At 36.6% G+C, this 15,020-nt stretch overlaps 1 protein-coding gene across 1 annotated transcript; it reads left to right on the top strand.

The window, feature by feature from the left end:
* Positions 1–3,682: 3,682 nt before the first annotated feature.
* Positions 3,683–5,416, top strand: LOC307163839 (uncharacterized protein). Its single transcript, XM_079880078.1, has 3 exons — positions 3,683–3,774; positions 3,863–3,910; positions 4,838–5,416. The coding sequence occupies exons 1-3, from the start codon at positions 3,729–3,731 to the stop codon at positions 5,383–5,385; spliced, it is 642 nt and encodes a 213-aa protein (XP_079736204.1). The 5' UTR covers positions 3,683–3,728; the 3' UTR covers positions 5,386–5,416.
* The last annotated feature ends 9,604 nt before the right edge of the window (positions 5,417–15,020 follow it).

Here is a 15,020-nt window from a genome sequence, read left to right as displayed (position 1 = left end):
TTGTTGATGTCTGTGTGTGTCTGAGGCAAGCAGGAGTTAAAAATGTTTTAAAGCACTATATGATTTTGATTTTCTTCAGAAGACCTGATTACAGAATTATTGATTTCATGTTGTAGATTCACAGATATATGCTAAATATGAAATACCCATAAATTCAAATAATATATGCAGGAAAGATCAGAGAATCAGACGTGTCCAGGATGATTGTGACATCATCACAAAATCCAAAAACACCTGATCATCTTCCTCTTGGCTCTTTCTTGCCATAACACATGTGTTTTATAATCTCACTGATACAGCAGTCAGAGAGAGTTGAGTGGTAAGAAGTCAAGGGACTAGAGACCAACTAAAGCAAATACTGATCTCCATCATGGTGACAACAAACTTTATTATTAACTAAATCTCTGTTAATTCTCAACAAGAACTTTTGTACATGTACGAAAGAAATAATGTACTGGTTTCACACTCAGTGTCGCTGGAAGTCAGTTGTAGTTTTTGTGTTTCTCTTTTTTCTGTTCTTGTTTCTCTGTCCTTCAGTAATTATGGTTATCAGTGTTCATCAGTTTCTCAATTCACTCACTTCTTTTCATTCAAGTGGACTATATTAGTGAACTAATGTAGGGAATAGTGAATGAGGGTATAGGGTGTGATTGGGAAAACAGCCTCTGATTGTCGATTTAGAGCACTATTGATTCACAGTATATTCCTGTAGGCTAGTTTTGTTTTCTACGGTATATTACCGGTTTAATTGGAATATGGTATGATATTGTCAGAATTTGGCCTTTTTTTACAGCAAGGGCTAACAGTGTAGGCAAAATCATTGAAAAGGTTGTCTTCAATCAGCTCAACAAATTCTTAATCTCAAGTGGACACTTTGACAATTTTCAATATGGTTTCTGACCACAGCACACAGCTCATAAAGATAATAAACGGCATTCGCTTAAATACTGATACAGGCACAACATCAATTCTGGTGCTACTCAACCGCATTTGACACTGTCGATCATAACATACTTCTTGACAGGCTGGAAAACTGGGTGGGGCTTTCTGGGATAGTCCTAAAATGGTTCAGGTCATACTTAGATGGGAGAGGTTATTATGAGAGTATAGGAGATCATAAGTCTGAGTGGACATCCATGACATGCGGAGTCCCTCAAGGCTCAATTCTTGCACCACTCCTGTTCAACCTGTATATGCTCCCAATGAGCCAAATAATGAGAAATAACCAAATTGCTTACCACAGCTATGCAGACGACACACAGCTCTACTTAGCCCTATCGCCTAACGATTACAGCCCCATTGACTCCCTGTGCCAATGCATTGATGAAGTCAACAGTTGGATGTGCCAAAACTTTCTTCAGTTAAACAAAGACAAAACTGAAGTCATTGCGTTTGGAAACAAAGATGAAGTTCTCAAGGTGAACGCATACCTTCACTCTATGGGGTCAAACAACTAAACATCAAGTCAGGAATCTTGGTGTGACACTAGAGTCAGACCTTAGTTTCAGTAGTCATGTCAAAGCAATAACTAAATCAGCATACTATCATCTGAAAAATATTGCAAGAATTAGACGCTTTGTTTACAGACAAGACTTAGAGAAACTTGTGCATGCTTTCATCACCAGCAGGGTGGATTATTGTAATGGACTCCTCACTGGCCTTCCCAAAAAGACCATAAGACAGTTGCAGCTCATACAGAACGCTGCCGCCAGGATTCTGAGCAGAACCAGAAAATATGAACACATCACACCAGTCCTCAGGTCTTTACACTGGCTCCCAGTTAGAATTAGGATTGATTTTAAAGTATTATTACTGGTATATAAATCATTCAATGGCCTAGGACCTCAATATATTGCAGATATGCTCACTAAATATAAACCCAACAGATCACTCAGATCACTCAGATCATATCAGTTAGAAATACCAAGGGTTCACTCAAAGCATGGCGAGTCCGCTTTTAGCTATTATGCTGGAACCAGCTTCCAGAGGAGATCAGACGTGCTCCTACAGTAGACACTTTCAAATCCAGACTCAAAACACTTCTGTTTAGCTGTGCATTTACTGAATGAGCACTGTGCCAATGTTCGTCTGACTGTTTACACACTGTATTTTATTTTCTGCATCCTCCTTCTGATTCTAAACTGAACTCAAATGGCACTGAGAATTGGATAAGAGACAACTTTTTAAATAATTATTAAATTATTTTAATCATTTAAATTTAGTATCATCAAATATGGGAAAAGGGGGTTTTCTATTTGTGACGTGCTGTCTTTGCATTTTAACATTGCACATTTTAAACAGGACACGCATTAGCTGAATAAATGTTAGCCAATACAAACATATTTATAGAAAACAGTTGACAATGAATAGACAGTAGATTTTTTTACTCTTTTATTTGCACTAAAACCATGTCAATCTGCAAAACAAAACATGATTTCTGCATAAAATCCATTTTCAATTAGGGATGTTTTTAAGGAATAACCACATCCACTTTAAAATCCAATATGGGTTTATATATTAGATGAAAATTTCTATTGTCTGAGTTGCAAGGTGTCAGGTGTGATGATAAAAGGCAACGCATGGGTGAATGGAAATGTTATGGAAATGTCAGATGAGGGATGAAATTGAGACTTTCGCAAACTGGCACGGACCAACGTTACGAAATGCTGTGAGTGATGTATCAAAATGTGTATTTCTTATTTTATTTTATGTTCTAGATGTTCTGTAATGTGTTTATTATTATTATTATTTTTTATATTCATTCATTCATTCATTTGTTTTATTTTATTGTTTTAATGTTCAAACAAATGTCAATAAATATAAATACAAAAAAAAAAAAACATTTTTTTTAATTTATTATTTCTACACTGTTAAGAAAAACCTGTGAAGTTTATGGCAAAAAAAAACTTTACTGTAAAAAATATGGTGGCAACCTTTTATGTTTTACAGGACTTAAATTTACAGGCAAACACAATGTTAGAAAAACGGTGATATATACGGTAAAAAAAAAAGTCAGCTTGGTTGCCAGTATTTTACCATAAAAAATACGGTAGCAACCTTACTTTGGACTTAAATGTACAGCAAAAAAAAAAAAAAAAACTTAAATGTGTGGTAAAAACAAAACAACATCTGCTGTGGTTCCCAGTACTGTACCATAAACAATGCGGTAGTAATCTTTTAGTTTTCACAGGACAACCTCATTGTATCATTCAGTTTCACTAAAGTATTAAAATCTGCTTTATACCTTTGGAATATACCGACAACCACCATAATAATAATAAAATAAAAAATGGATGATGGATGGATGTTCACATACTCTAAAATCAAAATGGTAATTAACTGGAAATGTTGCAACTTCTCATCCCAGAAAATTTCAACGACTGATAAAAACTGCAGTTTACTGGCAACATTTCAGAAATCACCTATTGACGCAGAGAGACTAAACATCCATAAATCAAATATAATCAAAGCTGAAGTTTCGAGATGAACTGGCCCCTTCAAGATTTAACAGGAAATCCTCTTTCAAGGAAGAGCATGTGACTTCTGCAAACTCACACTAAAAATAAAGCTTACAAAAAGTGAGGCTATTCCATTAAACCTACTGTAGGACCTCTCACTTCTGACACTTTCAGTTGCCCTACCCATAATTATATAAATATGGAGCAGCATTACTGACCGAGACACAACAACGCTCCACCAAAGAGACTGCGAATTTGCGACTCACTAACATGTCTGCAAAACTACAAGTAAGCCACCAGGGACACGATGAAAGTGGTAAGTGCATTTGAATATAAAGCTTGTTGTTTTTCTAAATATCTGTGTCTGTTTGCACTGCATTAAAGTTAATTTGTTTTATTTGCAGATGAAGACTGTGACATGCCCACTAACGAACATGAACATAGTGGAAATGGTAAGTGTATTCCAATAGTTGTTCTATATATGAAGAGTTCAGATGCAAAAGCCTCTAAGTGCCATCTGAAATTTTTATCAAGCTTGTATATTAAATTTCAGTAATTTCACTTAAATTGCAATTAATAGGTAATTTTCATTGCACCTGAACTCTTTATATTAAGATAAAAAAAAAATAAGAAGGCATTTTATTTGTTTATTACAACAGTTTATTAGTAATTGTCAAACTCCGCACAAACACTTGGATATGCGTCAAAATCTTGTGTTTATTTGTGATAATATTAGCCCTGTATTATTATTGTCTAACCTGACATTTGACAAATTGCTTTGTTCCTTTTTTGGATAAAAGCGTCCTCTAAATATATAGCCTAATAATAATAATGTTGATTATTAATATTCTTATTTGTGTTTATAACTATAAACAAGTTCACTTAAGGCAGTAATATGTTTATCATAAAATAATTCATCAATGTTTTATTTTTATGTAACCTAACCATTTACAGTTTTGGAAATGTGTTTTTTGCTTATTCTATTATACTGAGCTGAAAAAACAAAAACAAAAAAAACATGGACTTTAAAAGATGCAAGTAAATGTCTTTTTTTAATTATTATTCTGGAAATCATTCATTTAGAAAACTAAAGTTTAAACACAATGCAATGCATCCCGCAGCTAAACAGTGGCCTGGTTGAATCTGCCGGCACAGACTGAGGACGGGCCACAAATCCGTGAGGACAAACGTGTGTTAACGGATTGGGAAAGCGTGGGCACGGTTTATGAATTTGTGGGTGCAGATTGCAAAAACGGAAGGCATGGTTTACAAATCTGAGAGCACGGATTAGGAACTCGTGGGGACGGTGTATTAATCTGTTTGTTTTTGTTTTGTTTGTCTATTTGCCCTGAGTTAAAGCTCATCTGTTTCATTTGCAGATTTAGAATCTGATATACCTTCTACCAAACAACGGCAGAACAAGGGTGAAATCGATGAGATTACTATAACAGAGTCAAGAGCACAAGATACATCATTGGTAAAGGAGGTCATAGGCATGTATAACACATATGACAGAGAAGCAGATGCCACAGCAGAAGGCATTTATGCTAAACAAGGATCATATGCGTCATCTTATGAAGACAAACCAGGGAAGAGAAATCCCAAGTATGGATACAAAGCAGAAGCAGGATATGGACGAATTGGTGCTGCATACAGTGTATTTGAGGCAGAAGCCAGAGGCCCTAACGCCGGTGTTAAGGCTGAAGCCAGTCTGACTGGAGTTGAAGCAATGGCTCGAGCTGAAGTCTTCGCTGCAGAAGGTAAAGCCGGTCCAGTTGCTGTGAAAGTGGGACTTGGATTTGACACGGGTGCATCTGTTGGTGTGGATGGGGTGGGGTTAAAAGTCCTGGGAACTGGAGCCAAAATTGGACTCACAAACGTGAGTGTATCTGTTCTGGGTTCAGAAGTTTCATGTTCAGTCATGTAGTCGTAACATTTTACTACCAAACCATGAAGACAAAAAAAAAAAAAAAAAAAAAAAAAACCTTAACCAAAAAATTGTTTAAACTGAAACCAGTTTTAATGCAGACCTAATGTTATTGAGCAATAAATACACATAATTATACTTTAACAATATGAAAATACTGTTTTAATTTAGACTTTATAATTCAACAAATGTTGTATTTTCATTTAAGTATAAAATGTGTGTTTGGTTATGCATGAGGTTTTCTCACTGCTTTTCTCTTCAGTGCTGTCATTCCAAGCTTTTAAGTTAAAATATGTAAGTAAGTCCACTGATGGCAAGTTTGAAGAACCCAAGTGTCGCTTTAACAAAACATCGAGTTAAAGAACTAAACTTGAACATGGCTTGGCTTGACTTGGCTGGTACGCAGGAAAGGAGAGCAGAGGCCGTTTTTAATGAATGGATGTTGTTACGACACAATTGAGGACATCACAACACAGCTCGTTCAGTAGGGGAACTTAAGAATATAAACTATTGTAGAAAGAAAATGAATCGGGGTAAACACAAACATAAGAGAGCACACAGAACCGCCCGCCGAACAGATTTGGCCGCTTATAGACTTCTTATCCCAAACCTACACGATCCACAGGTGCAGAAATCTATGGAAGCTTGTTTCCGCCACTGAATAAAACATTTTAAAAGATAATTGCGACTTTTTATCTCACAATTGTGAGTTTACATATCGCAATTCTGACTTTATTTCTCAGAATTGCGAGATATAAAGTCAGAATTGCGTGAAATAAAGTCAGAATTCTGAGGTATAAAGTCAGAATTGCGTGATATAAAGTCAGAATTGCGTGATATAAAGTCAGAATTCTGAGATATAAAGTCAGAATTGCGAGATATAAAGTCGCAATTGCGTCTTATAAAGTCAGAATTCTGACTTTTTTTCTCGCAATTGCGACTTTATATCACGCAATTCTGACTTTATATCTCAGAATTCTGACTTTATATCATGCAATTCTGACTTTATAACACATAATTGCAAGTTTATATCTCGCAATTCTGACATCTTTTCTCAGAATTGTGAGATTACGTAATTGTGAGATAATTTTTACAAACATAAAAATTATACTTACCGCATGCTGCTATACATGTCATCCATCTCCATCTAATCATTCTTTTTGTCTTCGCACTTGTGGTGTTTTTCATCTTTCTCTTTCTGCAAATTGTATATGGTGTATAGCGACATGACCCAGCACCCAAAACACTGTCAAAACACTCCAACGCACCCTCCATTCTTCGCGAAAGATGGATAAAAAGGCGCAAAAGAAAGAAATAGCTACCTTGAAAAAAAAAAAAAAGCCCCGCCAAATCCTGGCTAAATCGGAGATGCCGATTCGCACGGGACTAATATTATCACAGGACCTCCGTTTTCGGCGAAATATGGTAGGTCATTTGCGGGGGAATTATTACTTTACAAATTACAGACATGGCCGATTCGCACGGGATTAAGATCACAGACGACCTCCGCAATTATTACAAATGACTGGAGGTCACCAGGTAATACTTATCCCGTGCGAATAGGGCTTAATAATATAAAAGCAAACGCTGTAATACTTTTCCACATATCGATATGCCTTTGGAGAGTGCGTGAGTTACGTCAGCCTCAGATTGAAAAGCTGTGACTTACTGGAAACTGCTGTTTCTGTAGAAAGTCATCTGGTTTTACCTGTCATGTGACTCTAGAGCAGAGATGCCCAAACTAGGGCCCGCGGGAGAGAGAGAGAGAGAGAGAGAGAGAGAGAGAGAGAGAGAGAGAGAGAGAGAGAGAGAGAGAGAGAGAGAGAGAGAGAGAGAGGGAGGAGGGGGGGATCCTTCAACACAGATTGTCATTTCTAATTTGACATAACATTTTTGTTTGTTTTATTGTTGAACTACAACAGAGTAAACTGAAATTAAATGTTAAATTAAATGTAAATTAGTTCGATTTTTTTCTTGTAAATGCGCAATTCAAGGTGCAGCACCACATGCTTTGCGACACTTGACGTCAACAAATTAAACGCAATAATGGAGAAATCAAGGCAGTGGCACACAGACAAGAGAAATTTTAAAAAAGTTTGGCAAGATGAGTTTTTATTCACTGAAGTCAAATCAAAGGCAGTATGTCTAGTTTGCAAACAGTCTGTTGCTGTTTTAAAAGAGTACAATATCCGTCGTCATTATGAAACAAAACATTCTACAGCTTTCTCAAAGTACAGCGGCGAGGCGCGAAAACAGAAGGCTAACGAGCTGCTTGCTAAACTTCGATCTGAAGAGAGCGCGCTGCTACGTCTTTCATCAGCACAAGAAAGCGCCACACGGGCCAGTTATCAGATTTCCGCTCTAATTGCTAAAAGTGGAAGAGCCTTCGCTACTGGAGAGTTCGTCAAGGAATGTCTTGCAGTGGCTGCAGAAGCAGTTTGTCCTTCTCAGGTACGAATGTTCTCACAAATTAGCCTGTCAAGAAATACTGTTACCTGACGCATAGAGGACATGGCTCAAGAATCAAGTCAAATCAAGACAAAGGCAAGTGCGTTCTCTGCCTATTCAATAGCCTGCGACGAGAGCACCGACATATCCGATTCCGCACAGCTGTTGGTATTTTTGCGTGGAGTAAATTAAACTTTTGATGTGACACAAGAGCTGGCTGGCTGTCACGTTTTCATGGACTTTCAGTTTGTTTTCATGGACTTTCAGTTTGTTTTCACCTTCATCACTGTCTTCAACTGTTAAGTTAATTATCAATATCATCATTAGTTCAGTGTCTGCACCTATCTAGTATAATCAGTTCATTTGTAATCATTGTCATCACCTGTTCTGTTCTCATCATCTGTGTATTTAAGTTCTCCCTACTCACTCTTCAGTTGTCGGGTCAATGTTTGTGTTAGTGTTAGTACTCTGTTTGTGCACGCACACTGTTCCGTGTATTCTTTGGTTTAAATAAATATTGAGTGTTTTGGATCTCTGCCTGGAGCTTCATCTTCTTCTACCCTGAGACGTTACACTGGCATTGAGACCATTTCTGGTACTACTAAAGAAGATCTCTTTTTTGCTGTTGAGAGAGTGTTGGAAAAAAATGAATTAAAGTGGGAGAAGATGGCCGGCATTACAACTGACGGAGCGCCGGCAATGGTAGGGAGGAAATCTGGCCTTGCGGCATTTGTGTCTCAGAAAGTGTGTTGTACCACCAGGAGGTCAGATGGCTCAGCCGTGGAAAAGTTCTCAGGAGATTTTTGCAAGGATGGTAATATTCAAGTGCCCACTGATTAAAAATGGCTCTCTGACCTGGCTTTCCTTGTGGATGTAACAGAGATGCTCAATATTTTGATTAGATTGACCAGATTATCACCCAGCTTTTTGATCACGTCAGAGCCTTCAAACAAAAACTATTGCTGCTCAGAAGACATCTCTCAGCAGGTAACAGTAACATTTACAGTTATAATATTCAGGATATTTTGTGCAATTATAATTTTATTATTATTAATTATATTTAGAATTATATGTGGAGTATACCTTTATATTCAGTCATGTCAACATTTGTATTTTTGTTGTACATCAAGCTGATGAAATTCTTAAAATTTGCTAGTTTCTTAAATTGTCATGACATAATAATTTCCTTCTTTTTTCAGTTATTTATTCTATTTTTTTCTCTCTCTGTTTTACATGCCTGTCCCAGTCTCACACTGTTCTTTCTGTTTCTCATCCCACATGCAGGAAATTTAGCCCATTTTCCCTGTCTTGGAGAGGTAGGCATGGTGAAAGAGAAGGTCCATGAGTATGATGCTGTTCTCAGCAACCTTATCCAGGAGTTTGACAATCGCTTTGAGGACTTCAGACACATCACTGCTGACTTTGAGTTGTTTGCTCAACCCTTCACCATCAGTGTGGATGCAGTCAGAGATGATCTTCAGATGGAACTAATTGAGCTTCAGTGTGATTCAGAACTGAAACACAAGTTCACATCCCTTCCCTTGACAGACTTCTACAAATGTGTCCCAGCAAACATGTACCCAAAGGTGTGTAAGCAGGCACAAGTGATGCTGTCTCTGTTTGGCAGTACCTACCTCTGTGAGCAGACTTTCAGTCTGATGAACTTAAACAAGAGTAAACTCAGAAGCAAAATAACTGACTCTCACCTACATAATATCTTGTCTTTGTCTGTAAGTCAGCTACAGCCCAATCTTGAAAATCCTCTGAAAAATAAGGACCAGCTTCATATCTCTCATTAGGTCACTGACATTGCAACCACATGGTTTTATTATTGCTTGTGTATTTGGCATTGAACTGCATTGTACATTGAACACTTGGGGATTGTTGGTTTTATTGTAATAAGTTTATTAAAATGCAAAACTTTACAAATAAAACTGCATTAGTTAATCAGATTAAAGTTGTTTTATATTTATTTTAAATATTATGAAATAAATAAACCCATAGCAACTTTAATGTAACACAGTTTGATTTATGATGCAAAATGTACTTTTGGCCCACGGCCCTCAGTCAAGTTTGATTTTTGGCCCTTCATAGGAAAAAGTTTGGGCACCCCTGCTCTAGAGAAACCAGCATCCACTTCTTGTAAAAATTCCAGTTTCAAAGGGTCATAATGTAGTCATTTTCAGTTTTCACGTATGACACTGCATACCTCCAGCCTTGTTATCAGAAGAATCAGAAGAATCTTTAAAGACATTTGACTGTTTCACTTGTCATAAGAGTGGTTGTCTTATCAGTGTTGCGCGATATGCCTTTGGAGAGTGCGTGAGTTACGTCAGCCTCAGATCGCAAATGGACGCTGGTGAGGCAAGACGCACTTGTTTTCTTCTCACTCAGTTAATACTCAAATTGTCTCCAGGGTCAGTAAATGTAGTTTTGAAGCCATCCTGCTGTCTGCTGTGTGGAATTCCTTATGTACAGAACTGGATCTGCTATACTTATAATAGAGAAACAGTCAAATGTCTTTAAAGATTCTTCTGATAACAGGATTTCAGGCTGGAGGTATGCAGTGTCATAAGTGAAAACTGAAAATTACTACATTATGACCTTTTGAAACTGGAATTTTTACAAGAAGTGGATGCTGGTTTCTCTAGAGTCACATGACAGGTAAAATCAGATGACTTTCTACAGATACAGCAGTTTCCAGTAAGTCACATTATATTGAGGGTAATTATACCCTTTTGTTATATCAAGGTGAAAACAATGAGGATCATTGAGTCTAAAAAAGCTCCACTCTTCCCACAATGCTAACCCAATGTAATTGGAATGATTATAAAACTCAACATAATTGAACATTAAATGCACTCCTCCTTTTCTCATCTTGCCCAAAAACACATGCCTGTCAAACAATACTCAATTTCAACATTTTATACTCTACCCATTACATCCCATGCAAATCAAAAAGACAGCAAAAGTCATTTTCAAGTGCTGTTGAACATACTTGATTAGTTCATATTCACACTATGATTTAATCTAGTACTGCCACATCTGGTCCAAAGATGACGGAGATGAAGGCGGATTAAAAAGAACAAGTACAAATAATCAGTAAATCAGACAATCTGTGATTTCTTGTTTTTTTATATTTTTATTTCAGTTTTGTTTTTCAATTTTCACCGTCCTTCGGATGAGACGTTAAACCGAGGTCCTGACTCTCTGTGGTCATTAAAAATCCCAGGATGTCCTTCAAAAAAGAGTAGGGGTGTAACCCCGGCATCCTGGCCAAATTTGCCCATTGGCCTCTGTCCATCATGGCCTCCTAATCATCCCCATATACTGATTGGCTTCATCACTGTCTCCTCTCCACCAGTAAGCTGGTGTGTGGTTGGAGTTCTGGCGCAATATGGCTGGCGTCGCATCATCCAAGTGGATGCTGCACATTGGTGGTGGTTGAGGAGATTCCCCCTTCCATATGTGAAGCGCTTTGAGGACCCAGAAAAGCGCTATATACATGTTAATTCCTAATTCATTCTTCTAATTTTCTCAAAGGATCATAACTACACGTTCACATAACCAAACACTGTTTAGATGGCTCTGCACACCTCCGGAGCCAGAAACCTGCAGTTAGCCTGGTTAGCTATCTCATTAAACAATTTAATTACAACATACTTAAAATATTTAAGTTTGATTGTATTACTAAAAATAATATAAGTAGATTCTACTACTTTGAGGACATAATTTGAATGTGTGAATAAATTTAATTTAAATGGACTCAAATTATGAAGTTATCCCCTCACCCCGCCTCCCACACTGGTTTCGTGCTGCGAGTCAGGTAACGACGTGTGTAACGTTGTGGTGTGTCTGAATTCAAGGAGCTGTTGAAGAGAAATTGGAAGGGACATTTTTTCCCAATATTTACCTTTTTATCCTTAATTTGTCCTCCCAGAGAGACTGTTCATGAGTTCACACATACATGAACTCAGATATACAGTGCTATGCATAAGTTTAGACACCCATACTAAAGTTGACTAAAAAGAGGAATAAAAAATCATCTTTTGGAAACTGAACTTAATGCCTTAATTTAAAAAATTAGGAAAAATCCAACCTTTAAGGACACCAATTTTCTTTGTGAATGAATAATGTATCGTAAATAAATAAATGTTCTTCCTTAAAATACAGGGTGCATAAGTGAGTACACCCCTATGTTAAATTCCCATAGAGGCAGGCAGATTTTTATTTTTAAGTATTTAAAAAAAATTTTTTTTTAGGATACTATGCATCCTGATAAAGTTCCCTTGGCCTTTGGAATTAAAATAGCCCCACATCATCACATAGCCTTCACCATACCTAGAGATTGGCATGGTTTTATTTCAGTTAGCCTAATAGCTAGTTTGATTTGCATTGAGAGATGATCTTATGGAAAGTACCCCATGCCAATCTCTAGGTATGGTGAAGGCTATGTGATGATGTGGGGCTATTTTAATTCCAAAGGCCAAGGGAACTGTATCAGGATGCATAGTATCCTAAAAAAAAAATAAAAAAAAATACTTAAAAATAAAAATCTGCCTGCCTCTATGGGAATTTAACATAGGGGTGTCCAAACTTATGCACCCTGTATTTTAAGGAAGAACATTTATTTATTTACGATACATTATTCATTCACAAAGAAAATTGGTGTCCTTAAAGGTTGGATTTTTCCTAATTTTTTAAATTAAGGCATTAAGTTCAGTTTCCAAAAGACGATTTTTTATTCCTCTTTCTAGTCAACTTTAGTATGGGTGTCTAAACTTATGCATAGCACTGTATAGTAAATAAAGTAGTGCTGTCCGGGTGAGGGCTCCAAGCTCGGAAATTTGGCCCAAACCCAGAGTACTCCCCCTCCTTGACTGGGAAAGAAAACCAGCCAAGGGATAGGCGATGGGGTGGTAGAGGGATGCTATCCCAGATGGAAACATTGTTTTTGTCCAGATCTAACCCACGTCTGGCCCTCATGCTGCGTGAAATGACGCCACTTGGGCGGACTGCTTCTGTTTGCCAGTTCTGTGATGGATATATTTGTAATCATCATGAAGTAACCTAATTCAATAATGGCAATTGAATTTAACATTTCAGTTGTGCCATTATCAGAATTCAGCCTACATTACAAATTATGTTTTTGCTGCATGAAATCCAACAGAACTGCAGCAATCAGTTAGAAGATTTTAACGAACATGAGCACTCAACAATGGTGACAATCAACAAAATATTCAGATAAAGTTTGCTGCCTTGTAAACATATCGAGAAACGACTGGAACGAGAAGATCGAAGCTGTTTACTTGGTTGTTTTTGTTGTTTAAAATTTACATGCAAATGTTGTACACCTCCCAATCTTAACAACCTTTCAAGACTATCAAGTTTATAAATGACAAACTTTTAAAAAGAAAATGTAATAGTTATCTTTGTAAAGAAATGCTCGGGTATATATGTAGCCTTGGAGCCGCTGCCCAAAACACTTTTAACAAAATACAGAAATTACAAGAATTATATATATATATATATATATATATATATATATATATATACATATATACATACATATTGTGTGTGCCCCAAAAACTTTTCAAATTGTCTATGAATTCTATATTATTTTGCGGACACCACTTAGACAACCAGCCATTGAGTGTGGACAATCTAAGTATCTCATCACTCCTGCGAACAGGAAGGAGGCCAGAGCAAATTACAGTGCCTGACATCGTACTTGTGAGTTCACATGCCCCTCTTGACCCTTGACTTTTTAACATCAGTTTTTGGCTGCTTTAACTGTGATTTTGCACACCACATTTGTAGTCACGCACATGAATATGAATGCTGTTTGTTATATATTGATGAAGACATAATCATCATATAGTCTCTTCATTCACTGTTCTTATTCAGAGTTTAAGACTTTATCAAAGGTTTTACATTACCACCACTGTGAAACAAGAGAAAGAGTTCCAACTGCAATAAGTTATTATGAAGATTTTTCTTCAAACACCATGCACAAAAAAACAAACAAAAAAAACCCAGATCTAGACACACACAGATATCAAAATTCAGCACATGAATCTCAACAATGGTTGTCATGCAGGAGTTCAAAATGTTTTATGCATTATAAGATTTTAATATCCCTCACAATAACTGATTACTGAAACATTGCCAGATCTCATGCTGCTGAATCACAGAAATACTAGAATCAATAAATATAAAATTCATTGAACACTGTTGAAGATTTTATTATTTAGAAAATAAGTAATTTAGCTTTAGATTTGTACACTATTATTTCCTTTCTGTGTGTGTCTTTGGGTTTGACTAGTGGAAACATAAACGGCCAGAATGTTGATGCAACAGAGAATTCTATTTCAGTAAAGTCACATGGTGCAAAATATTTCTCAAAATATCTAAAGAATGTATTACCATTTTTGGAAAGGATGTAGGTATATATGTGAGAAGCTGGCCACTGAGCTGGAGGGCCTTTCTGTAGGAGGCGTTCGGCTTTGTTTGTGAAATAAAGTCTAATATTTCTGTTATCAAAGATCTCTGAGAAGTGATTTCCCAAAAAGACTGAAACCACAACAACACGCTTATAATCAAATATTATACACTGGATGAGATCAGTGGATCAGACGAGTCCATAATGAACATATTGTCACAACACCTGATCAACTTCCTGATCAATCTATCAATCAGCATCTAAACCTCTGTGCATTCTCTACAAGAACCTTTGTACATAAAAAGAAATAATGTCAAACTGGTGTGTACTGGTCAAACTGGTTTTACACTTGTGTCATCATTTTTAAATACTTCTTCGTTTTTAAATACAAATGTATCCACTTTGGAGAAAGTTTTCAAAAAACATTCTTTTAAAAACTCTGTCTCAGTGTAGACAAAAGGCCAAAATGGAGAGAAAAAGATGCGTTTTCAAACTAAAAACTTATTAGTGTGGACAAAGCCTTAGTCCGTTTTCTTTTATCACAGTGTCCTAATTACGTGTACACAGGTGAATTTTAAACAGTTTTACATCCTCAATCATTAAGCAGATGTTGCTATTTATGACAAATCTTCAAAAAATATATTGCAAAAAAAAAAAAAAAAAACACAGTCCATACCAAATCTATATTCACAGTCATTTCATAGCAGTGAATACAAAAACACATGAACAGAGTTAGCAAGAAAAA

Source organism: Squalius cephalus (genome assembly GCF_949319135.1).
Source record: "Squalius cephalus genome assembly, chromosome: 1".
In the NCBI taxonomy this organism is placed as follows: domain Eukaryota; kingdom Metazoa; phylum Chordata; class Actinopteri; order Cypriniformes; family Leuciscidae; genus Squalius; species Squalius cephalus.
Note: the sequence above shows the minus strand (reverse complement) of the source record. Positions and strands in the feature narration are given on the sequence as shown.